Below are 26,449 nucleotides of genomic sequence, written 5' to 3' on the forward strand. Positions count from 1 at the left end.
TCTTTCAGGCTTCAGGTTGCCTCCAAGTTTATGCCCGTCTCCAGCCTCATTATAGGTAAGTGAAATATGTTCTTGAAGCTTTTTATTTCAGTACTTTCTTTTATTACATGGATGAGCCTATAAATGCTTCAGCTGGTCAAGGAACAACACACCTAGTACTGATGGACTATATTACACTGATATTATCCTCTCTATTTATATAAATGGCCTAAACTGTGTTTTCATGTTCTAATAACTGTCTTTTCTTATGTTTTTTTTTTTTCAGGGATTGATCTTGTGCCAATTAAACCAATCCCTAATGTTGTCACGTTACAGGACGATATAACCAGTGAGTCCTGCAGACAGGTAATGCCAGTGAGACACCCCAATAGCCTTACATCTTCAAATTATAGTTCAGTTAATGGCTACAAATATTTCTTGATACGTAATATACAATATATTTTGGAAACCTATCTATCTACTATATAATTGTCTAAGGGTCACTTTCGTCTGTCTTTCTGTCTGTCTTTCTGTCACAGATACTCATTGGTCGCAGCCTCTGTCTGTCATGGAAATCCAAGTCGCTGATTGGTCGCGGCAAAACAGTCACGACCAATCAGCGACCGGCGGAAAAATGGCCGCTCCTTACTCCCCGCGGTCAGTGCCCGCTCCGTACTCACCTCCAGTCACCGCTCACACAGGGTTAATGGCTGCGTTACACCGCGTTATGCCGCGGTGTAACGCACTCCATTAACGCTGCTATTAACCCTGTGTGACCAACTTTTTACTATTGATGCTGTGTATGCAGCATCAATAGTGAAAAGATCTAATGTTAAAAATAATATAAAAAAAGAATCATTATATACTCACTGTCCGTCGGCCCCTCGGATCCACAACAGGCCTTTCCCGCTGCTTGCAACGTTCCGGTGACCGCTCCATGCATTGCAATCTCGCAAGATGATGACGTGGCGGTCTCGCGAGACCACTACGTCATCATCTCGCGAGTCCGCAAGGCACCGCGCGACCAATCAGCGACATTGCTGCGGGATTTAAATCCCGCTTTGCTGATTGGTGGTGCCCAGCCGACATTGGCGCGGGATTTAAATCCCGCTTCGCTGATTGCTCACGCAAAATCAGCCATATTGGCACGGGATTTAAATCCCGCTTCGCTGATTGTGCGCGAGCAATCAGCGAAGCGGGATTTAAATGCAGCATCAATAGTAAAAAGATGTAATGTTAAAAATAATAAAAAAACAAAAAAACTGCTCTTCTCACCTTCATTAGTCCGCCGAGCCGCGCACGGCTGCCGCCATCTTCCGTTCCCAGAGATGCATTGCAAAATTACCCAGAAGACTTGGCGGTCTCTTGAGACCGCTAAGTCATCTGGGTAATTTCGCAATGCATCCTGGGAAAGGAAGATGGCGGCAGCCGCGCTTATCGACAGAGCTTCGCTGGATTGGATCCCGGCGGGTAAGTATAGAACTATTTTTTTTTTAACAGGGATATGGTGCCTACACTGCTATATACTACGTGGGCTGTGTTATATACCGCGTGGCTACTATATACTACCTGGCCAGTGTCACATACTATGTGGGCTGTGTTATATACTGTGTGGGCTGTGCTATATATTACGTGGCCAGTGTTATATACTGCATGGGCTGTACTATATATTACGTGGCCAGTGATATATACTGTGTGGGCTGTGTTATATACCGCATGGCTGCTACATACTACCTGGCCAGTGTTACATACTATGTGGGCTGTGTTATGTACTGCGTGGGCTGTGCTATATATTACATGGCCAGTGTTATATACTGCGTGGGCTGTGTTATATATTACGTGGCCTGTGTTATATACTGCGTGGGCTGTGTTATATAGTACGTGGGCTGTGTTATATACTGTTTGGGCTGTGTTATATACTGCGTGGCCACTGTTATATATTGCGTGGCCTTTATTAACGCATCGAGTATTCTACAATATGTATGTATGTATATAGCAGTCACATAGTATATAGCACAGGCCACGTAGTATTTGTCTGCTATATACTACATGGCTCCTATATACTACGTGGCCTATATACATACATACATATTGTAGAATACCCGATGCGTTAGAATCGGGCCACTATCTATTATATATATAATCGTCTAAGGGGCACTTCCGTCTGTCTGTCTGTCACAGAAATCCCGCGTCGCTGATTGGTCGCGGCCGGCAGGCCGTGACCAATCATCGACGGGCACAGAGACAGGCACTGGTCTCATCACTCCTGGTTGTTTACTTCGACAGGCTTTGAAGAAGCAGCTTCAGACGTGGAAGGCAGATGTCGTTCTGAATGATGGAGCGCCAAATGTCGGTGCTAACTGGGTTCACGATGCATTTTCACAAGGTTAGGGTTTTTTCACGTCCTGTCTACTCAACTCGTCAAACATGGTAATGTAGATTGAAAAATGTGACCTGAGGTGCTGGATCTCGACTTACGTGCTTTCTATACCAATTCTCATCCTCTTGGAGGCTCTATATAGAGCCTCGCATCTACTGCTCCAAGAAAATCTTATGCCAGAGATGCACAACCTTTTTTGGTCCAAGAGCCAAATTTAGTGATTGACTCCCAGGGGCCGCATAAAAGCTGAAGGGGGATTCTGACCGCTAATGACAGCTTTCCTAAAGGGGTTGTATGAGGTTAGGATAGTCCCTGTATAGGGTTTCTGGGAAGTCACTGTTGTGACTTCTAGAGTTTTTACAATATTTGTCCAACACAGCCGAACGTCATTAGAATCAATGGCAGTAGAAATTACCAAATATGTTCGGAACCGATCAACAAACATAGATATGGCAAATTCAGATTCAGCGACCGAATCCGAACAAATTCGCTCAACTCTAGTGGCTTCCTACAATTTCTCTAGGATTGAGGTAAAATGTAACAGCCCCTCCCTCCTCCCTGCAGTGGCTGATGAGTTACAGAGGCACCCAATATTTTGTGTAGAGAGTCACAATTGTTTGTCAGGCAAAGAAAAAGATAATGAATTTGTTACATAGGCATATGAGTCATACAGATTACAGTTTTTTAAGGGGGTTAATCCAGTTATGATAAACTTCTGATCTGCCATAGATACATGTGAGAAGCCCAGCGCTAATTTCCACATTGATATTAAACCTTTTGGCACAGCTCAGAGATTTCTGAAATGTTGAGAATTCCAAGCGATGTATGGTTGATTTGCCTTTAAGTAATGTCCTATATATGCTGTCCATTGAGTTCACTCTGCAGTTAGTTTCTGTACCCTATAGGTTGTATATTGTTGGATTGTGACCTTCTCTTCTCTTTCATACAGTTCACTTGTCTTTGATGGCACTGCGACTTGCCTGTGATAGTCTTTCAAGAGGCGGCTGGTTCATTACAAAGGTTTTCCGATCTGCAGATTATCAGTCCTTACTTTGGATCCTGAAGAACTTTTTCAAGAAAGTGAGCTCAACAAAACCTCAAGCGTCTCGCAGTGAGAGTGCTGAGATCTTCGTCGTGTGTCAAGGTAAATGCAAACTTTCCATTACACTGTGTCCGGCACTTATACATTTTAGAATTTTCTGTATATTTAAGAAGTGATTGATGTGATAAAAATGTTCTTGTGTATGAATTTTGCAAACTAACTAGCCATAGATCTAATGCCAGTCACAGTTCTATCCTTCCTTCAGGACTTTCAGCCACAATGCCCTCAGAGTAGTAAAACATGCCATGGCTATTCATAGTCACAGGACAATGGTGGCTATGTCACACTGAGTTCCTCATCTAATATTTACTTATGATGGAGGTCTTCTCCAAGCATCCTCTAAAGGTAAATGTTCTCATTTTTGGTTGGCTTTTATTTTTAGGATACTTGGCTCCTGATAAGATTGACAGTCGATTCTTTGATCCCAAATATGCATTCAAGAATGTGGAAAGCACTGTGCAAACAGTATCTCAGCTAGTATCCAATAAGAAGCCCAAGGTACGTTTCTTATTGTCTGCCCTATGAATTTATAACCTCCCCATGTTCCTCATGAGTGTGAGATACAGATGTGCGTGACCTAATTTCTTACTACCATTGTTCTTTCCATAGGCAGAAGGATATGAGGAAGGACCTGTTTACCAACGAGCATCTTTAGTTGAATTCCTGAAAACTAAAGATCCAGTCAACTTTCTTTCCAAGATCAGTGAGGTATGTATGTACATATATAAAAAAAATAGATGAAATGTGGCCACGAGATTTCTGATTAAACATGATAAATACCTATCCAGCGCTGGTTGGGATTCAGCAATTGACATGTTGTCAGTTTAGAATTGCTGCCTATCAGTATAACCCGGTTGAAGTGCTGTTAGACTTGGCCACAGATTCTGGAGAAGGGAAAGTAGAGAAGAGTCAGCTTCGTATACGCACAGAAACCGCTATGGCATTGAGATCTCCTGCTTCTTGTAGACTACAAGGGAGAGCGCTAAGGACTTGTCCAGTGCTCTTCCTCTTGTTGCCAATGGTGCCTGGAACTATATTCTTCTTTGCAGTAGTTATGAATATTTTTCTCATAGATTGTCATAGATGACCAAGATTTAGAGAAACACTCGGCCACCACCAACGATATCACAGAATGCTGCAAAGATATCAAAGTCTTGGGACGGAAAGAGCTGAGGTACTGCTTTTGGGTGCGTCATTGCTTTACTGACCGTCATTGTGGATTTCACTGCTTATAAACAATGATCTTAACCTTTCAGGTCCTTATTGAACTGGAGATCTAAGCTACGTAGACATGTCGCAAAGAGGCTAAAAGAGGAGTCCAAAAGTTTAATGGAAGGAATAAAGTAAGACTTTCCTATTCATCCCTTCATTATTTTATTATGTTATTTATTATAAGAATCTGTGTGAAACTCTTCATGACTTTTGCTGTATATTTACTGCAGCAGTTGTATGGGATTGTATGGACAAGGTCCAGGAGCTGTGCTTGCTCCAGATTCAACAAGAAACAGCCCATTTCACTGACCCATTCTCTTGAAGTTCTGTCTGCAAAGCAGACCAAAGTAGGACACGTGTCAATATTTTTTCTTCTTTTTAGGTGGACGATGGGTCCACGGCAAAAAAAAAAAGATTAAAATGGACGTGATTAACTCCACAAAATGTAATGACCGCAAACATAACAGAAGCTGATGCTTGTGCTTGAATTCTTCTCAGTCTCAGTTCTGATGAGGAGGCTGAAGGTTCTGATACTGAAGAGAAGGCGGAAGAGGATGAGAATGAAAAGCTTGAACAAAAGTTAGCAGAATTAAAGGCAGAAGAACTGGCAGCATTAAAAAGGTCAGTAACCTTTCTTAAATTGTCTCCGGAAACTGATTTGCTATCACATTGTTTCTACCCTACGTTGAGCTTATTTTTTCTTTAACTATTTACATATAATATTGATTGAAGGCTCGAGCGTGGCGTGATAAAACACTTACAATGCTCTCTTTGATTTGTAGGAAAAAAAAGCAGTTACTGAAAGTCCAGAGTCGTCAGAGGTTAAGAATGGAACTAAAGATGGATCTCCCTGGTGTTTCTATTGCTGATGATGGAGACACCGGCATGTTCTCCCTTAAGACAATAGGCAAAAAAGAGGTAGGCAACTGCAGGAAAAAAAAAGTGAGGCCACTTGTTAAGAGTTGTCCACCCTGGCTTGCTGGCATGTCCTCATTTTCCCTGCAGTGTTGATGCATGCTCCTTGAATGTCATGGATTAGCTTGCAGTATAAGGTTTTTCCATGATCCCTTGTTTGGCACTTTGTCTGAAATTACTTGCCCAGAGGAGATTTTGAGGCGCGTGAACTTAATCTCATCATTGTGATTCTCTTTGGACAGTAAAGGTTAAGAAGGAAGGTTTATTATTACATAGGGGTAAATGACGCACTGTGTGTTATGTCTCTGATTCCCATAGGCTTTCTCCAAATATAGCTAGTCTTGCTTTGTATGCCAAGACTTAAGTATTACCAGCTTGGTATAGCCTAGGTAACAACCCTGTTTGGTTCTTTTAGCTACTGCAGACCCTTTCGCATGGAGACATGGCTGCCGCAGATGCACTGGTGTCACACGGCGACCCTAATGATGGAGAAATATGTTTCTCAGACCTTGAAGACATGGAGAATGAAGATGATGAAATATCCCTAGCCAGTGACCTGGATGAAGAAGACCTGACTGAAGTGAGAAAGCAGGAAAAGAAGTTGCAGCCAACAAGGCAAGAATAATGTTTTCAGTTTTTTTCTTTCAACATGTTTTTTTTCTTTCCTTATTTACATTCTTATCTTCTTTTCCTCAGGGAGTCAGTTGCTGCTCCAGAGGTATCAGAGGATGAGGATGACACAAACCCTCTGCTACTGCCCCTGGAAGAAAAGTCAGACCGTGAACAGAGAGATAAAAATCTGTGGTTTGGAAAGGTAAGCGAATGTGAATTGTAAGGTTCCTTCATAGGAGTTTCTGCTTTCTACCTGTATTTCATTGCACCATGGAAATACCTAGTTATTAGTTTGGATACTTTTCAGCACATCTACTATATAATTGTCTAAGGGTCACTTCTGTCTTTCTGTCACGGATATTCATTGGTCGCGGCCTCTGTCTATCATGGAATCCTAGTCGCTGATTGGTTGTGGCAAAACGCCCATGACCATTGCCACGACCAATCAGCGACGGCCACAGTCCGGCGGCAATATGGCCGCTCTTTCCTCCCTGCAGTCAGTGCCCGCTCCATACTCCCATCCAGTCAGCCCTCACACAGGGTTAATGCCAGCGTTACCGGAGCGCGGTGTAACGCACTCCGGTTATGCAGCTATTAACCCTGTGTGACCAACTTTTTGGTATTGATGCTGCGTATGCAGCATCAAATAGTAAAAAGATCTAATGTTGCAAATAAGAATAATAAAAAAAAAGGTTATTCTCACCCTCCAACGTCGCGTCCTGTCCTCGGCAGTGCAAGCGGCAGGTTCGGGTGCTAAGGATGCTATGCGAGAAGGACCTGCCATGACGTCACGGTCATGTGACCGCGACGTCAACACAGGTCCTGCGCTTATACCAACCCTGGGACCGGAAGCTGCTGCATGCACCACACACAGGCGACAGGACTACAAGGGGTCTTCGGAAGGTGAGTATATGTTTGTTTTTTATTTTTTAACCTGTTACATACATGGCTGGGCAATATACTACGTGACTGGCCAATATACTACATGGCTGGGCAATATACTATGTGGCTGGCCAATATACTACGTGGCTGGGCAATATACTATGTGGTTGGGCAATATACTACGTGGCTGGGCAATATACTACATGGCTGGGCAATATACTACGTGACTGGGCAATATACTACATGGCTGGGCAATATACTATGTGGCTGGCCAATATACTACGTGGTTGGGCAATATACTACGTGGCTGGGCAATATACTATGTGGCTGGCCAATATACTACGTGGTTGGGCAATATACTACGTGGCTGGGCAATATACTACGTGGCTGGGCAATATACTACGTGGGCTGTACAATATACTACGTGGACATGCATATTCTGGAATACCCGATGCGTTAGAATCGGGCCACCATCTAGTAGGCTATAACTTCTAATATTGTTTGAGATCACTGAAAATGAATCATGTTCTTACAAAAAAAGGTTTATTGATAGAAGCAGAAGGAGAAAAAGGTTTGTATTATCCTCCCAATAATCATCAAAACTCTTATCCATAGGTCGTGTCTGTTATTCCAGTCCATTCGCCTAAAAGAGCTAAGCTCAAAAGAACTGGTCACTGATTGATCCTGCTCCAACCATGGGTAGCATGAGTCGGAGCCTGGGTTCATGATTGCAGCCAGGTACACTTCTCTCTAAACCGCTGTGGTGTTTCACAGAAAACAAAGACTGAAGATCTGTCTGGGGACCATACACAAGTCCAATGGGGTTCCCGGCCTGATTCTCCCTTGCCCACTCCACTTCAGTTGACTGACCGGTCTCTCACATATGTGTATGTTGGTGCGAGACCGGTCAATAATCTGCGGTGAAGAGAAACCAGCCGGGACCCCATCTGACTTGTCTTGGATGGATCTACAAACTAATATAATGGATGGACTACAAACTAATACAAAAATATACCTGGCTACAATGGTGCATTCAGCCTCTGATTCGTGGAGTCCGTGGTTTAGGCAGCATGGATCAGCTGACAGGTTACCTTTCAATACCAGACTCTTCCTATGGGCAAAAGTAGGACTTTCTATGAGGGAAAAATATACAATTTTTTTCTGTCAGTGTGCAACCCCTTTAACCCCTTTACCCCCAAGGGTGGTTTGCACGTTAATGACCAGGCCAATTTTTACAATTCTGACCACTGTCCCTTTATGAGGTTATAACTCCGAAACGCTTCAACGGATCTTAGCGATTCTGAGATTGTTTTCTTGTAACATATTGTACTTCATGATAGTGCTAAAATTTCTTCGATATAACTTGCGTTTATTTGTGAAAAAAACGGAAATTTGGCGAAAATTTTGAAAATTTCACAATTTTCCAACTTTGAATTTTTATTCTGTTAAACCAGAGAGTTATGTGACACAATATAGTTAATAAATAACATTTCCCACATGTCTACTTTACATCAGCACAATTTTTGAAACAAACTTTTTTTTTTCAAGGAAGTTATAAGGGTTAAAATTTGACCAGCAATTTCTCATTTTTACAACCAAATTTACAAAACCATTTTTTTTAGGGACCACCTCACATTTGAAGTCATTTTGAAGGGTCTATATGGCAGAAAATACCCAAAAGCGACACCATTCTAAAAACTGCACCCCTCAAGGTGCTCAAAACCACATTCAAGAAGTTTATTAACCCTTCAGGTGATTCACAGCAGCAGAAGCAACATGGAAGGAAAAAATTAACATTTTACTTTTTAGTCACAAAAATGATCTTTCAGCAATAATCTTTTTAATTTCCCAAGGGTAAAAAGAGAAAATGGACCTCAAAAGTTGTTGTCCAATTTATCCTGAGTACGCTGATACCCCACATGTGAGGGGGAACCACTTTTTGGGCGCATGGCAGGGCTCAGAAGGAAAGGAGCGCCGTTTGACTTTTTCAAGCTAAATTTGGCTGGAATTGAGATCGGACGCCATGTCGCGTTTGGCGACCCCCTGATGTGCCTAAACAGTGGAAACCCCCCACAAGTGACCCTATTTTGGAAACTAGACCCCCTAAGGAACTTATCTAGATGTGTCATGATCACTTTTATCCCCCAAGTGCTTCACGAAAGTTTATAACGCCCGGGCGTGAAAAAAAAAAATCCTATTTTTTCCACAAACATGATCGTTTAGTCCCCAATTTTTTATTTTCTCAAGGGTAAAAGGAGAAATTGGACCCCAAAAGTTGTTGTCCAATTTGTCCTGAGTACGCTGATACCCCATATGTGGGGGGGACCACTGTTTGGGCGCATGGCAGGGCTCAGAAGGAAAGGAGCGCCGTTTGACTTTTTCAAGCTAAATTTGGCTGGAATTGAGATCGGACGCCATGTCGCGTTTGGCGACCCCCTGATGTGCCTAAGCAGTGGAAACCTCCCACAAATGACCCCATTTTGGAAACTAGACCCCCTAAGGAACTTATCTAGATGTGTCATGAGCACTTTTATCCCCCAAGTGCTTCACGAAAGTTTATAACGCCCGGGCGTGAAAAAAAAAAATCCTATTTTTTCCACAAACATGATCGTTTAGTCCCCAATTTTTTATTTTCTCAAGGGTAAAAGGAGAAATTGGACCCCAAAAGTTGTTGTCCAATTTGTCCTGAGTACGCTGATACCCCATATGTGGGGGGGACCACTGTTTGGGCGCATGGCAGGGCTCAGAAGGAAAGGAGCGCCGTTTGACTTTTTCAAGCTAAATTTGGCTGGAATTGAGATCGGACGCCATGTCGCGTTTGGCGACCCCCTGATGTGCCTAAACAGTGGAAACCCCCCACAAATGACCCCATTTTGGAAACTAGACCCCCTAAGGAACTTATCTAGATGTGTCATGAGCACTTTTATCCCCCAAGTTATTCACGAAAGTTTATAACGCCCGGGCGTGAAAAAAAAAAAATTCCTATTTTTTCCACAAACATGATCGTTTAGTCCCCAATTTTTTATTTTCTCAAGGGTAAAAGGAGAAATTGGACCCCAAAAGTTGTTGTCCAATTTGTCCTGAGTACGCTGATACCCCATATGTGGGGGGGGACCACTGTTTGGGCGCATGGCAGGGCTCAGAAGGAAAGGAGCGCCGTTTGACTTTTTCAAGCTAAATTTGGCTGGAATTGAGATCGGACGCCATGTCGCGTTTGGCGACCCCCTGATGTGCCTAAACAGTGGAAACCCCCCACAAGTGACCCCATTTTGGAAACTAGACCCCCTAAGGAACTTATCTAGATGTGTCATGAGCACTTTTATCCCCCAAGTTATTCACGAAAGTTTATAACGCCCGGGCGTGAAAAAAAAAATTCCTATTTTTTCCACAAACATGATCGTTTAGTCCCCAATTTTTTATTTTCTCAAGGGTAAAAGGAGAAATTGGACCCCAAAAGTTGTTGTCCAATTTGTCCTGAGTACGCTGATACCCCATATGTGGGGGGGGACCACTGTTTGGGCGCATGGCAGGGCTCAGAAGGAAAGGAGCGCCGTTTGACTTTTTCAAGCTAAATTTGGCTGGAATTGAGATCGGACGCCATGTCGCGTTTGGCGACCCCCTGATGTGCCTAAACAGTGGAAACCCCCCACAAATGACCCCATTTTGGAAACTAGACCCCCTAAGGAACTTATCTAGATGTGTCATGAGCACTTTTATCCCCCAAGTGCTTCACGAAAGTTTATAACGCCCGGGCGTGAAAAAAAAAATTCCTATTTTTTTCCACAAACATGATCGTTTAGTCCCCAATTTTTTATTTTCTCAAGGGTAAAAGGAGAAATTGGACCCCAAAAGTTGTTGTCCAATTTGTCCTGAGTACGCTGATACCCCATATTTGGGGGGAACCACTGTTTGGGCGCATGGCAGGGCTCAGAAGGAAAGGAGCGCCGTTTGACTTTTTCAAGCTAACTTTGGCTGGAATTGAGATCGGACGCCATGTCGCGTTTGGAGAGCCCATGATGTGCCTAAACAGTGGAAACCCCCCACAAGTGACCCCATTTTGGAAACTAGACCCTCTAAGGAACTTATCTAGTTGTGTGGTGAGAATTTTGAACCCCCACGTGCTTCACTAAAGTATATAATGCCCAGGCGTGAAAATAAAAAATCCTATTTTTTCCTACAAAAATGATATTTTAGTCCCCAATTTTTAATTTTCCCAAGGGTACCAGGAGAAATTGGACCCCAAAAGTTGTTGTCCAATTTGTCCTGAGTACGCTGATACCCCATATGTGGGGAGGAACTACTGTTTGGGCACACGTTGGGGCTCGAAAGGGAAGTAGTGACGTTTTGGAATGCAGACTTTGATGGAATGTTCTGCTGGCATCATGTTCCATTTGCAGAGCCCCTGATGTGACTAAACAGTAGAAACCCCCCACAAGTGACCCCATTTTGGAAACTGTACCCCCTAAGGAACTTATCTAGTTGTGTGGTGAGAATTTTGAACCCCCACGTGCTTCACTAAAGTTTATAATGCCCAGGTGTGAAAATAAAAAATCCTATTTTTTCCCACAAAAATGATATTTTAGTCCCCAATTTTTAATTTTCCCAAGGGTACCAGGAGAAATTGGACCCCAAAAGTTGTTGTCCAATTTGTCCTGAGTACGCTGATACCCCATATGTGGGGAGGAACTACTGTTTGGGCACACGTTGGGGCTCGAAAGGGAAGTAGTGACGTTTTGGAATGCAGACTTTGATGGAATGTTCTGCTGGCATCATGTTCCATTTGCAGAGCCCCTGATGTGACTAAACAGTAGAAACCCCCCACAAGTGACCCCATTTTGGAAACTGTACCCCCTAAGGAACTTATCTAGGTGTTTGGTGAGAAATTTGAACCCCCACGTGCTTCACTAAAGTTTATAATGCCCAGGCGTGAAAATAAAAAATCCTATTTTTTCCCACAAAAATGATATTTTAGTCCCCAATTTTTAATTTTCCCAAAGGTAACAGGAGAAATTGGACATCAAAAGTTGTTGTCCAAATTGTCCTGATTACGCTGGTACGCCATATGTGGGAAAAAACTGTTTAGGCACACGTTGGGGCTCGAAAGGGAAGTTGTGACGTTTTGGAATGCAGAAATTGTCTGCGGTCGTCATGTTCCGTTTGCAGAGCCCCTGATGTGCCTAAACAGTAAAAAAAACCCACAAGTGACATCATTTTGGAACCTAGACCCCCCCCAAGGAACTTATCTAGATGTGCCCCCTTTTTGGAACTAATGTACGCTTTCTTGTAAAGTAAATTAGTAGTGCATGGAGGTGTGGTACAATCTGAAGCAATCCTTCATACACAGGCCAGGTTTTTCGGGGCAGGTGTCGCATTGATAAATGGTGTCCTTGCGTATTCCCCTTTTGTAACACACTCGGCACCTTTTTTGCGGCTTACCTTTTCTGCCGGTTGGCGGGACCACCCCCGGAAAATGCTGGCCTGGTACGATACGAGCACCTTCAGTTCCGGAAGTACTGGGGCCCTCTCCTTCCGGAGTACCAAATATCAGGGCCTTAACCACTACCTCCTGGAACTGAAGGTACGACGTATCGGTGTGGCGTGCACATCGTAACAGCAGGAAAGCGTTGAGCATTGCCATTTGTACGATGTGGACGGCCAACTTTTTGTACCACACCTTGGCCTTTCTCAAAGCACTGTATGGTTGGAGGAGTTGATCAGAGAGATCAACCCCCCCCATGCTTTTGTTGTAGCCCAGTACACAGTCCGGTTTGCAGACCTGTGTAGAGGTACCCCGTACAGTGCTGAGGGCTCTGCCATCACCATGTATGGTGGTCAAGAGAAGGACATCCCTCTTGTCCTTGTACTTGACCACCAGCAGGTGGTCGCTACATTGGGCCTTGCTCTCACCTTTTCTGAGCATCTGCCGAAGTAGCGTCTTTGGGAGGCCTCTCTGATTTTTGCGCACAGTACCGCAGGCTGCGGTACCTCGCGCAGAGAGGGATTTATAGAGTGGGATGCTGGTATAAAAGTTATCAGTATAGAGGTGATAACCTTTATCCAGCAGTGGGTGCACCAAATCCCACACGATCTTCCCACTCACTCCCAGGACAGGAGGACACTCAGGGGGTTCAATCCTGCTGTCCTTCCCTTCATACACTCTAAACCTGTGGATGTACCCTGAGGCACTCTCACACAGCTTGTAGAGTTTGATTCCGTACCTGGCCCTTTTGTTGGGCAGGTATTGACGGAATCCGAGCCGCCCCTTAAAATGGACCAAGGACTCATCCACGCAGATGTCCCTTTTGGGCACGTACACTTCAGAAAACTTTTTGTTGAAGTGTTCGATGACCGGCCGAACTTTGAACAGACGGTCAAAGTTGGGGTCATCTCGTGCGGGACACTGTGCATTATCGGAATAATGCAGGAATTTATGGATGGCCTCAAAACGTCTCCGAACCATGGCCATTCGGAATACTGGAGTGTTATATAAAACATCTACACTCCAATATTGCCGCATTTCTGGCTTCTTCACGATCCCCATGTGGAGGACCAGGCCCCAAAACTGCATCATTTCAACTGCGTCTACAGGAGACCAGTTGGAAAATGATGTACCGGGGTTTTGCTCCAAAAATTGACGAGCATACAAATTAGTTTGCTCCACCATGAGGTTAATAAAATCCTCAGAGAAAAAGACTTTGAAAAAGTCTGTTTCTGTGAGGCCCGTGGTGTCAAACTTGATTCCTGATTCTGCCACAAAATCAGGAATCAGTGGCTCGTAATTTTCGGGGGGCGAGGTCCATGTGGGTTCCGCAGTGGGGAGCGCTGGTTCAGGAGTGGTGGGGGCTGCCTCATCTTCTGTCCTGGGGCGTCTGCGTGGTGGTTCCGCAGGACCCGAGGAGGAAGAGGAGGAGGAGGAGGAAGAGGATGAAGAATCAGAAAAGTGAAGGAAAGTGGGATCCTCTCCCTCGCTATCAGTGTCGGAGGCAAGGAAAGCATATGCCTCCTCCAATGAATAGCGCTGTTGGGACGAACGGGACGAGCGGGACATTTTTGTGTGAATATGGTGATTGGGTGCACTTTATTGATAACTGTATGTGTATGTGTGGGGGGAGAGTGATTTGTGCAAACTTATCTGAAAAGAAAATGCTAAAAGGAGAAGAAAAACCTGTAAAAAAAAAAAAAAAGGCAGGCACAAACTCTGATAAGAGAACTGCGTCACTTATCAAAGTTTGGCGGCTGCGGGATGTGTGTACGGAGGTTGCGCAAAAAAGCTGAAGGGAAAAAAGCGAGCGCGAGAGTTGATCGGTGAACTGCGTCACCAATCAACGCTCGGCGGCTGTTAAATGGGCGCACGGAAGGAGGTGCAAAGGGGGGTAAAAAGAGGGGGAAGGGAGATGGGGGTGGAAGTGGGGATTGGGCAGGGATCAGTGATCAAAACGTACGGTTGTAGTCAGGTGGCGCAAAAGGGGGGTGAAAAAAAAAAAAAGGAAAACGGCAGGCACAAACTCTGATAAGTGAACTGCGTCACTTATCAAACTTTGGCGGCTGCGGAATGTGTGTACGGAGTTGGCGCAACGGGGGTGAGGGAAAAAAAGCGAGCGCGAGCGTTGATCGGTGAACTGCGTCACCAATCAACGTTCGGCGGCTGTTAAATGGGCGCACGGAAGGAGGTGCAAAGGGGGGTAAAAAGAGGGGGAAGGGAGATGGGGGTGGAAGTGGGGATTGGGCAGGGATCAGTGATCAAAACGTACGGTTGTAGTCAGGTGGCGCAAAAGGGGGGTGAAAAAAAAAAAAAGGAAAACGGCAGGCACAAACTCTAAGTGAACTGCGTCACTTATCAAACTTTGGCGGCTGCGGAATGTGTGTACGGAGTTGGCGCAACGGGGGTGAGGGAAAAAAGCGAGCGTTGATCGGTGAACTACGTCACCAATCAACGTTCGGCGGCTGTTAAATGGGCGCACGGAAGGAGGTGCAAAGGGGGGTAAAAAGAGGGGGAAGGGAGATGGGGGTGGAAGTGGGGATTGGGCAGGGATCAGTGATCAAAACGTACGGTTGTAGTCAGGTGGCGCAAAAGGGGGGTGAAAAAAAAAAAAGGAAAACGGCAGGCACAAACTCTGATAAGTGAACTGCGTCACTTATCAAACTTTGGCGGCTGCGGAATGTGTGTACGGAGTTGGCGCAACGGGGGCGAGGGAAAAAAAGCGAGCGCGAGCGTTGATCGGTGAACTGCGTCACCAATCAACGCTCGGCGGCTACTAAATGTGCGCACGGAGGCGGCACAAATGGGGGTGGAGGGGGTAAAAAGAGGGGGAAGGGGGGATTGGGGTGGATGAACGGGGATTGGGGTGGATGAACGGGGATTGGGGTGGATGAACGGGGATTGGGCAGGGATCAGGGATAAAACTTACGTTTAGTTGTCTTCTTTCTTTAGCAGGGATTGTGGTGCTACAGGCTGCTGTGGCACCACAATACCCAGCACGGCAGGGAGATCCAGGCACAAAATCCAGCAGGGAGATCCAGCAGTATGACCGCTCTGTAGGAATCCTCAGCTAGAATGAGGACCCTGCAGAGCGGTCATACACAGGTCAGGCAGGTGACACAGACAGGTCACAGAGCGGTCATGCTGCTGCTGTGACCTGTCATTGGTGGGATCGACCATAACATCGATCCCACCAATCAGAGCTTTCCTGGTGACCTGGCTGTGACCTGCCTAGGATCTGATCTGTTCGCGCCATCCTAGGCAGGTCACAGCCAGGTCACCTGCAGGGCACAGAGCGGTCACAGAGTGATCGCCGCTGCGCCCTGTGATTGGCGCGATCGACGATGACATCGATCGCGCCAATCGGCTCCTGCAGGCCCTGCTGGGCCTGCACTGTGTCCTATCCTAGGATCGGTGCTATTAGAGCACCGATCCACGCAGGTTCCGGCAGGGCACAGCGCGGTAATACCGCGCGGTGCCCTGCGATTGGCGCGATCGATGCGATCGGCGATCGCGCCAATCCGGGGTGTTCTTGCCGGTGCCTGGCGTTGCCAGGCACCGGACCTAGGATCGAGTACATCGGTACTCGATCCTAGCCTGTGACCTCATTGTTTCAGCCGCTCCGATTGGCTGAAACAATGAGAATGGCTGTGATTGGCTGTTCAGAATTGAACAGCCAATCACAGCGATCGAGAGGGCGGGTGGGCGGCGACAATGCCCTGGATGCCGAGGCCATCTCCCCCCAGGTGAGATGGCGTCGGAATTTTAATGCGATCACCGCGACTTAAGTCGCGGTATCGCATTAAAGGGCAGGACGTACTATCCCGTCAAGGGTCAGATAGGCCCAGGGCACCTCGACGGGATAGTACGTCCAAGGTCACAGAGGGGTTAAGTTTAGGAAATTGAGCCTCATTCATCACTTGTGTGTGTGTATGAGGCTAAAAACTTTTTTTGTTCCCCCCCTAGAAACCATCCCTTTCCTCTTTTTGTTTTTCTCGAGCAGCGATGGCTTGTTATGGGAGCGATGTCGCTGATTATGTAATTTAGTCCAGGGGATAGGACACCACTGTGGCAAATTTTTAAATTCAGGTTTAGTAAGATGCTTGTGTTTTAATTATGTGACTGATGTTTTCAGGGGATTTTTTCATCTGTCCTACAATCTGATGGAGATGAGGAGATCGAGATTAAACAAGCAAAGATCTTACAGGAGACCATAAGTGGTAAGTGCAGCAGACTGCATATAACAGAGCAGAACTGTGGGTGGTCCTCACAAAAGGAGTTAAGGTACCATCACACATAACGATATCGTTAACAATATCGTTGCTTTTTGTGACGTAGCAACGATATCGTTAAGGAAATCGTTATGCGTGACAGCGACCAACGATCAGGCCCCTGCTGGGAGATCGTTGGTCGCTGGGGAATGATCACGACTTTATTTCATCGCTGATCATCCGCTGACATCGCTGAATCGGCGTGTGTGACGCCGATTCAGCGATGTCTTCACTGGTAACCAGGGTAAACATCGGGTTACTAAGCGCAGGGCCGCGCTTAGTAACCCGATGTTTACCCTGGTTACCATTGTAAAAGTTAAAAAAAAAAACACTACATACTTACATTCCTGTCACATTCCCTCAGCGTCAGCTTCCCTGCGTCCCCCAGTGTCAGCGCCGACCGGCCGTAAAGCAGAGCACAGCGGTGACGTCACCGCTGTGCTTTATGGCCGGCGCTGACACAGTGCAGGGAAGCTGACGCTGGGGGACGCGACAGGAATGTAAGTATGTAGTGTTTTTTTTTTTACTTTTACAATGGTAACCAGGGTAAACATCGGGTTACTAAGCGCGGCCCTGCGCTTAGTAACCCGATGTTTACCCTGGTTACCCGGGGACTTCGGCATCGTTGGTCGCTGGAGAGCTGTCTGCTTGACAGCTCTCCAGCGACCACACAACGACTTACCAACGATCACGGCCAGGTCGTATCGCTGGTCGTGATCGTTGGTAAATCGTTAAGTGTAACGGTACCTTTTAGCAAGTTTAGTGATTGCAAGGCCTGGGTGGTTCAGTCAGTCATCTGTAGTGGCTGATAACAGGGAATAATAGATTGCATTCAGCTGTTCCTTCTCTTAGATATTGGCACTGCTGATGATCCAGAGTTGAAACTTGCAGTTGTCTTTTCAGGTACAATAACAAAGGGGAAGAAAGAACTTAAGAAAGGACAAAAACACACAGCTGAAGCCTCCTCCAAAGTGCTCAGTAAAGCAGCAGATGGAAGAGATCCTGAGCCACAGGCCAAGGTCACTAAGCAGGAAGGACGAGAAGAAGATCTGAGCGAGTCGGACAGTGACAGCAGTGATGATGACAGGTGAGGTGACACATCAGATGGCCGCCTAAATTAACTATAGGCTATAATAATAACCAACTGTGGTTCTTTTAGGGATATTCGATCTATGAAGAAGAAATTTGGAAAAAGATCTGTTGAAGAGAGTGACGATTTTGAAGTGGTTCCTGTAGAACGTCCAGGTTGGTATAGGCCTAAGACCATTGTGTTAATATTGGGTTGAGCAGATATCCATCTCTACGTATATTGTGTGTCGGCCAGGCTGTACTCCTGATTGACACTTTACAAGACTGGTTAGTTTTGGAGTTGATTAAAAGATTTCCCATTCGTTCCTTTAGTCTCTTGCCTGCCCATCATGCTGCCTTTATCTTTAAAGCCATGGTTCCCATGTAGAGTTAATGCTGCGGTTTTTCCTGCTTGTTTTTTTTGTGTGCAGATAATGTGCTGCGTTTTAACTATCCAAGCACTGCAGATTTGATTTAATGAAAACTCATGGCCACCATGCGTCTGGAGAGGCTGTTGAATGTGCTTTTTTTAATTAGTTTTTATCTCTATAGGCTTCAAAGAAAAGTTGTATGTAAAAACAAAAAAATTATGTTTGTACGTTCATAATAAACACTTTTCTGTACATTAAAAAAGATGCACCAAAGCCAAATATCAAATATAAGGGAAACATACAAAAAAGCAGTAAGAATTCAATAATCAGAGATTGTGATTGTGTGTTGTGATGCGTACACCTGCAGATAAAAAGCAGAAAAAATGCAACATTTACACTATGTGTGAACATGGCCTAAATATGTCACTGGGATGGTTGCGCGTAGCAGCAGTAAGAATTTGGATTTTTTGTAGTCTATATGAATAACTATGTCTGTGATATGGGCACCATATCTTACATATACACATCTACTTTGTGTTTGTTGCATTGCCATGGACTGCTCCATCAGAGTCTTTACAGGGGGTGCACAAACTCCTAGTACTGACGATGAGACAGGCTCCTGTCACACAGTTAGGGTGCTTTCACAATGGTGCATCATTTTCGGGAGTGTATGCCTTCTGGAGTCAGACTCAGATGTAGTAGACTGTGTCTGGATGTCCGCCTCCAGTGGACGCACACGCTCGGAAATGATGCTCTGTTGGCACCATTGTAGTCTATGGCCACGTTTTGCTAAGGGTTTGGACACGTGTACTAAATGCAATGTGAAAGCATCCTAATGAAGAAGAGACTGTGTACTCAAGTCCTCTTATCACTGTCCTCCAAGCAGGCTGAGATATGTCTACTTTAGCGGCACATGTGTCCTGTGCTGAGGATTGATAGCATTGCACAGGGTCCAGTAGAGGTTCCTCCTGAGCCCTGATTAGGGTTTCTCCAGAACAACAAATAAGACATGTTACTCATACAGTGGGGAAGGCAATACGATGTCTGTCTCCTCAAAGATGCGGAAAGATAGTGGAGCCAAATTACAGCACTGTGCAGCATATGTAGAAGCTACAGTGCCTTGCGAAAGTATTCGGCTCCCTGGAACTTTTCAACCTTTTCCCACATATCATGGTTCAAACATAAAGATACCAAATGTAATTTTTTTGGTGAAGAATCAACAAGTGGAACACAATTGTGAAGTTGAACGAAATTTATTGGTTATTTTAAATTTTTGTGGAAATTCAAAAACTGAAAAGTGGGGCGTGCAATATCATTCGGCCCCTTTAACTTAATACTTTGTTGCGCCTTTTGCTGCGATTACAGCTGCAAGTCGCTTGGGATATGTCTCTATCAGTTTTGTACATCGAGAGACTGAAATTCTTGCCCATTCTTCCATGGCAAACAGCTCATGCTCAGTGAGGTTTGATGGAGATCGTTTTCAGCTCTTTCCACAGATTCTCGATTAGATTGAGGTCTGAACTGTGACTTGGCGATTCTAACACCTGGATACATTTCTTTGTGAACCATTCCATTGTAGGTTTTGCTTTATGTTTGGGATCATTGTCTTGTTGGAAGACAAATCTCCATCCCAGTCTCAGGTCTTTTGCAGACTCCCAACAGGTTTTCTTCAAGAATGGTCCTGTATTTGGCTCCATCCATCTTCACATCAATTTTAACCATCTTCCCTGTCCCTGCTGAAGAAAAGCAGGCCCAAACCATGATGCTGTCACCACCGTGTTTGACAGTGGGGATGGTGTGTTCAGGGTGATGAGCTGTGTTGCCTTTACGCCAAACATATCTTTTGGCATTGTTGCCAAAAAGCTCAATTTTGATTTCATCTGACCAGAGCACCTTCTTCCACATGTTTGGTGAGTCTCCCTTGTGGCTTGTTGCAAACTCTAAACGACACTGTTTATGGATATATTTGAGAAATGGCTTTCTTCTTGCCACTGTTCTATAAAGGCCACATTTGTGCAGTGTACGACTGATTGTTGTCCTATGGACAGACTGTCCTACCTCAGCTGTAGATCTCTGCAGTTCATCCAGTGTGATCATGGGCCTCTTGGCTGCATCTCTGATCAGTCTTCTCCTTGTTGGAGATGAAAGTTTAGAGGGACGGCCGGGTCTTGGTAGATTTGCAGTGGTATGATACTCCTTCCATTTCAATATGATCGCTTGCACAGTGCTCCTTGGGATGTTTAAAGTTTTGGAAATCATTTTGTATCCAAATCCAGCTTTAAACTTCTCCACAACAGTATCACGGACCTGCCTGTTGTGTTCCTTGGCCTTCATGATGCTCTCTGTGCTTCAAATAGAACCCGGAGACTATCACAGAGCAGGTGCATTTATACGGAGACTTGATTACACACAGGTGGATTATATTTATCATCATTAGGACAACATTGGATCATTCAGAGATCCACAATGAACTTCTGGAGTGAGTTCGCTGCACTGAAAGTAAAGTGGCAGAATAATATTGCACGCCCCACTTTTCAGTTTTTGATTTTCCACAAAAATTTAAAAATAACCAATAAATTTTGTTCAACTTCACAATCGTGTTCCACTTGTTGTTGATTCTTCACCAAAAATTTACATTTGGTATCTTTATATTTGAAGCATGATATGTGGGAAAAGGTTGAAAAGTTCCAGGGGGCTGAATACTTTCGCAAGGCTCTGTATATACAGGTGCTTCTCACAAAATTAGAATATCATCAAAAAGTTAATTTATTTCAGTTCTTCAATACAAAAAGTGAAACACATATAGAGTCATTACAGAGTGATCTATTTCAAATGTTTATTTCTGTTAATGTTGATGATTATAGCTTGGCAATGAAAACACAAAAGACATTTCCTCAGTAAGTTAGAATAATTAACAAAAACACCTGAAAAGGCTTCCTAAGCATTTAAAGGGACTCTGTCACCTGAATTTGGAGGGAACAATCTTCAGCCATAGGGGCGGGGTTTTCGGGTGTTTGATTCACCCTTTCCTTACCCGCTGGCTGCAATATTGGATTGAAGTTCATTCTCTGTCCTCCATAGTACATCCCTGCGCAAAAAAAGGTCCCTTAGTCTGTTTCAGTAGGCTACACAATCATGGTGAAGACTGCTAACTTGACAGCTGTCCGGAAGGCAGTCATTTGCACACTCCACAAGGAAAGTAAATTTAGCATTTCATTTGGAAATCAGGGTCCCAGAGTCTGGAGGAAGAGTGGAGAGGACACCATTCAAGCTGCTTGAGGTCTAATGTGAAGTTTCTACAATCAGTGATGGTTTGGGGAGCCATGTCATCTGCTGGTGTAGGTCCACTGTGTGTTATCAAGACCAAAGTCAGCGCAGCCGTCTACCAGGAAATTTTAGAGCACTTCATGCTTTCCTCTGCCAACAAGCTTTTTGGAGATGGAAATTCCTTTCTCCAGCAGGACTTGGCACCTGTCCACACTGCTAAAAGTACCAATACCTGGTTTAAAAACAACAGTATCACTGTGCTTGATTGGCCAGCAAACTCATCTGACCTTAATCCTATATAGAATCTATGGGGTATTGTCAAGATAAAGATGAGGGACACCAGACTCAACAATGCAGACAAGCTGAAAGCTGCTATCAAAGCAACCTTGGCTTCCATAACACCTCAGCAGTACAACAGGCTGATCGCTTCCATGCCACGCCACATTGATACAGTAATTGATGGAAAAAGAGCCCCAACCAACAACCAAGTATTGAGTGCATTTACTGAATATACATTTCAGTAGGCCAACATTTTTGATTCTAAAATCATTTTTCACGCTGGTGTTGTAAAGTATTCTAATTTACTGAGATAATGACTTTTGGGTTTTTATTGGCTGTAAGCCATAATCATCAACATTAACAGAAATAAGCACTTGCAATAGATCACTCAGTTTGTAATGACTGCATATGAGTTTCACTTTTTGTATTGAAGAACTGAAATAAATTAACACTTTGATATTCTAATTTAGTGAGAAGCTCCTGTATGTGTTCACAACTTATTTACATGGGGAATAGAAGATGAAGTTGCTTGTTGGTATATTTCCAGGGAGAGTAATAGAGGAATGGCAACAAGGAGTTGTCAGTTCCCCAAAGACTGAATCTGTATAAATGAATCACTCCTGCAGTGAAAGGATACTAGTTCTTTATTGGGTATTATAAGGGTTGTGGACACTCACGGGAACTTTCCTTTCTCTCCACAGTGAAACGGTCCCGAGTCTTGGACGCAGAAGGCCTTGCTCTTGGAACAGTCATTGCTACATCGAAAAAAGCCACCAGAGACCTGATTGACAAGTCTTTTAACAGGTGGGTGCTGTTTTAGCAAGACCCTTTGAATTCTGTTTTATCGCCCTAGCATCATTGTTTCATTGCCCAACTCCAATTAGGCGAGCCTTCAATGAAGCTGAAGACGAACTCCCAGATTGGTTTCTTAATGATGAAAAGAAACATCGATCAGTCCAGATTCCTGTAGACCGAGAAATGATGGAGCAGTATCGTAGGAGACAGAAGGAGCTAAATGCACGACCAATTAAGAAGGTTGCAGAAGCAAAGGCTAGAAAGCGAAGAAGGGTGAGGCATAGCTCATGGGACTCTGATATAATGCGTTCTCATGGTTTTAGTTTAAAGGGTTGTCTGGGATTAGAAAAAGGTTCTTTTACCACCCCCACCCCCTCTAAATACAGCCCTCTTCTGTCCATGGGTTGTATCTGCTGTTACGGCTCAGTACCTTTTGAGGTAAATGGGTCTAAGCTGCAATACCAGACACAGACCATGGATGAGATTGGCACTGTCTCAGGAAAATTGTAGTTCAAATCCTGAAGAACCCTTTTATTTTCTGGAACGCCCTCTTATACCTGTGTCTTCATTTCCATTACTTTGTTTTATCACAGGAGTTGAAAAAGATGGAACAAGCCAAGAAAAAGGCAGAAGCAGTTGTTAACACGGTAGACATTTCTGAGAAAGAAAAGGCGGCTCAGCTGCGCAGGTAATCCGCGGTTTCCTATTGTTTGTTTGCTTTGTATGAAATTATAAATACACATCTGCTTTCTTCCGGTAATGGCACCACATTTGTCTATAGGCCGGTTCTGGTATTGCAGCTTAGCCAATCTCCAGTGCTGCAGTAACCGACATAGACGAGAGTTGCTCTGTTTTGCCCCATTTTCGGTCTATGACAGAAGCTATTTGCTGTTTTGCAGATAGAAGTGGCCCCTTTACCTCTTGCACCCCTGGGCGGTCGCACCGGTTGCACCAATTATATGTCCGTCCCTGCTTATTATGAATTGTACTAATTAATGCAGATATTTTCTATCATGGTTTGAGTGGGAAGAATCTTTTTTAAATAAGCACAGTTGCATACATTTCTCTTTAAGGGTTTTTCTACTACTTGGACAACCCCTTCTTAAACTTAAAGTTCGGCCCTGATAAAATAATAAAGCCTATACTCGCCTCCCATGTTGGCACTCGCTCTCTCCATTGCTGTGATGCGGTGTTGTGACACGTGACGCCGGTGTCCGATCAGCGCTGGCGTCACTGTCTCCGCCTTCGCACGAACGGAACATGAAGAGGAAGCCGGGGCTGCAGCTGATCCTGAACTTCCTCTTCATGTTCAGTTTGAAGGCAGAGACAGTGATGCCAGTGCTGATTGGGTGCTGGGCATCATGTGTCGTTCCGCCGCAACACAGCCCTGGGGCCACGAGTGCCAACACTGCTGGAACGGAGCCAGCACAGGAGTTCAGTATAGGCTTTCTTATTTTATCAGGGCTGAACATTTTGATTAAGAAGGGGTTGTCCTAGTAGTGGACAATCCCTTTAACCGTTTAATGTCTTAAGTGAATTAATGTTCTTCTGGCACAATTTTTGCCATCATGTGTCATCAATTCTGTCAGTCCACCATGCACTATGATTGAAAGCTGTATGACATCTTTAGATATAATGCTCACATTGATTGTAAGGTTGTAATGTAACAAAATAGGTAAAAAGCCAAGGGGTGTGTGTGGTGTGTGAATACTTTCGCAAACCACTGTTGGCGTAGTTTATGATTTTTGTTATTCTGCTGCAGTGTTTCTACTTGTGACCTCTTGCCATCTCTTATCTTTATCTTTCCAGTATATACAAAAAGGCGGGTCTGGGAAAGGAGAAGCGACAAGTAACCTATGTAGTGGCCAAGAAAGGTACTGGAAAGAGAGTCCGCCGCCCTGCTGGAGTGAAAGGTCAATTTAAGGTGGTGGATGGCAGGATGAAGAAGGACATGAGAAAACAGAAGAGGAAGAGATGAACAATTACCGGTGTTTTGTTTTTATGTGCTGATGGCAGGAGACCTCACATTCTGATCATCTATCTGGACATCTCCATCTTGAGTCCTGAGGTTATTTTGCTCATGGAGGAGATCTGGACGCCGTGCATTTCTTGTATAATATCATGAATTTTAATAATAAATAGTACACATGAGAAGCCTACACACAACTATTAGTGGGACATAAGTGCTCCAGACATCACCTTAAAGTGACTGCCTTGCTCTTACTTGAAGAGTTGTGTGGTCTTTCATAGCAGATGTACAACTTCTCTTTAAGACTTTTTTCCTATCTTTCGAAGCAGGGACTGTAACTCTAGTGCACGTCATCTACAATGTGATGCTTGCAGTGATCTTATTTGATCTCATTTATATAGCTGGCAAAGCAGCTCTTAGGTTGGACACACTGCGAAAACACTGTGTAGGATGTTCCTTTCCGTAGATACCGCAGCTCTAAAACCCCAGCTACTGTGAAACCCCAGAACAGATTGGAATCACCTTAGATTGAGGAATAATTCCGCAACTCTGCCCTTAGCCTTAGAAGAGACACTCTGGGTAGATTACACCTTTTTAGGGCTCGTTCATACCACCGTATTTTTGGTCTGATGTTATGCAGTGGACACTGCAGATGACCTATTTTTTCACTAACAGTCTATGTATGAAAAAAAAATTTCTTCCGTAAATTGGATGAGACTCGGCTATTCAAGACTATGGGTGCAGAAAAAGAATCTGATGCCACAGTATAGCATATGATTTTTATGGATACATTGCAATTCTGTAACAAAGGAAACTGTAAATGGTTTTATGAATAATTAATAGCTGCTGTAAAAAAAATGGATTGTACATGGATGACAACTGAGAAAAAAAATTGTCCCACTTTTCTGGATGAAACTGGTGATTTTTTTTGTACAGTCGTGTGAACCTAACCTTAGTGATTCTACTGTCTGTTGAAAGTGAACCTGTCAGCAGGATTGTGCACAGTAACCTACAGACAGTGTCAGGTCGGTGCCATCATACTGATTACAATGATACCTGGGTGATGAAATCCTTCTTGTGGTTGTTGTTTCATTTTTATTTTTAGTTTTGCGTTAATGATATGCCCGTGGAGCGGTGGTGGTGGGGGGTCTTCATGTGGTGCTCTGATTAGGTATTCATACTGATGGCTTCTGACAGGTCACTGATCCCTCACTGACCTGCCCCCTATTTTACATAATGAACATTGTACATATTTTAAAAAAAAGCTATTAGGTTAATCCTTTTTCTCTATCGCCTTTCATTGGGGGACACAGAAACCATGGGTGTATGCTGCTGCCACTAGGAGGCTGACACTATGCAAATAAAAAAGTTAGCTCCTCCTCTGCAGTGTACACCCTACCGACAGGAAGTAGGATATTCAGTTTAGCTTAGTGTCAGTAGGAGGTGGACACGGGTCTTTCATTAGACCCTTATCTACCTCAATGTGCGTCGTTTCTTTTCAGATTTTTCCGGAGGGATACAGGGTGAACAGTCACACCTGTAGTCCCACTATGCGGACTATGAGTACGGCGTGTACTGCCACCCCGTACCCTCATAGATCCCTCTCCAGGACCAAGATCCTAGCACACCAGCGTGCTCAGAAGACCGGTCCTGGCTCCGTCCCCCACCCACTCGCCCACCAGAGCCTGTCGGTCGGAGGAGACGAGGACGTCCATCACAGCTCCGTGGACGTCTGATACCTTCAGGTTAGTAACTGCGTGGGATGTTTAGGTGAGTATTTCCCCTAAATTTCCAGATCTCTAAATACGCTGCACTATCTTCTATGGCGGCGCTGATTTTATTTTAAAAGGGATCCTAGGGGCACCAAG

The 26,449-nt window shown here is 44.5% G+C and overlaps 1 protein-coding gene across 1 annotated transcript in view; it reads left to right on the top strand.

The window, feature by feature from the left end:
* The window catches only part of FTSJ3 (FtsJ RNA 2'-O-methyltransferase 3), a 74,643-nt gene extending 49,147 nt beyond the window's left edge, over positions 1-25,496 (top strand). Inside the window, exons 4-22 of the mRNA XM_069752687.1 lie at positions 9-55; positions 266-345; positions 2,266-2,365; positions 3,309-3,503; positions 3,844-3,959; positions 4,071-4,169; positions 4,535-4,635; positions 4,718-4,804; positions 5,172-5,294; positions 5,456-5,591; positions 6,004-6,203; positions 6,285-6,402; positions 16,697-16,781; positions 17,736-17,919; positions 17,992-18,077; positions 22,519-22,621; positions 22,702-22,885; positions 23,206-23,300; positions 24,422-25,496. Of these exons, the coding sequence (XP_069608788.1) occupies positions 9-55; positions 266-345; positions 2,266-2,365; positions 3,309-3,503; positions 3,844-3,959; positions 4,071-4,169; positions 4,535-4,635; positions 4,718-4,804; positions 5,172-5,294; positions 5,456-5,591; positions 6,004-6,203; positions 6,285-6,402; positions 16,697-16,781; positions 17,736-17,919; positions 17,992-18,077; positions 22,519-22,621; positions 22,702-22,885; positions 23,206-23,300; positions 24,422-24,590 (2,308 nt within the window). The 3' untranslated portion in view covers positions 24,591-25,496. The remainder of the gene's footprint in view (positions 1-8; positions 56-265; positions 346-2,265; positions 2,366-3,308; positions 3,504-3,843; positions 3,960-4,070; positions 4,170-4,534; positions 4,636-4,717; positions 4,805-5,171; positions 5,295-5,455; positions 5,592-6,003; positions 6,204-6,284; positions 6,403-16,696; positions 16,782-17,735; positions 17,920-17,991; positions 18,078-22,518; positions 22,622-22,701; positions 22,886-23,205; positions 23,301-24,421) is intronic.
* The last annotated feature ends 953 nt before the right edge of the window (positions 25,497-26,449 follow it).

Source organism: Ranitomeya imitator, chromosome 2, assembly GCF_032444005.1.
Source record: "Ranitomeya imitator isolate aRanImi1 chromosome 2, aRanImi1.pri, whole genome shotgun sequence".
NCBI classification, from domain to species: domain Eukaryota; kingdom Metazoa; phylum Chordata; class Amphibia; order Anura; family Dendrobatidae; genus Ranitomeya; species Ranitomeya imitator.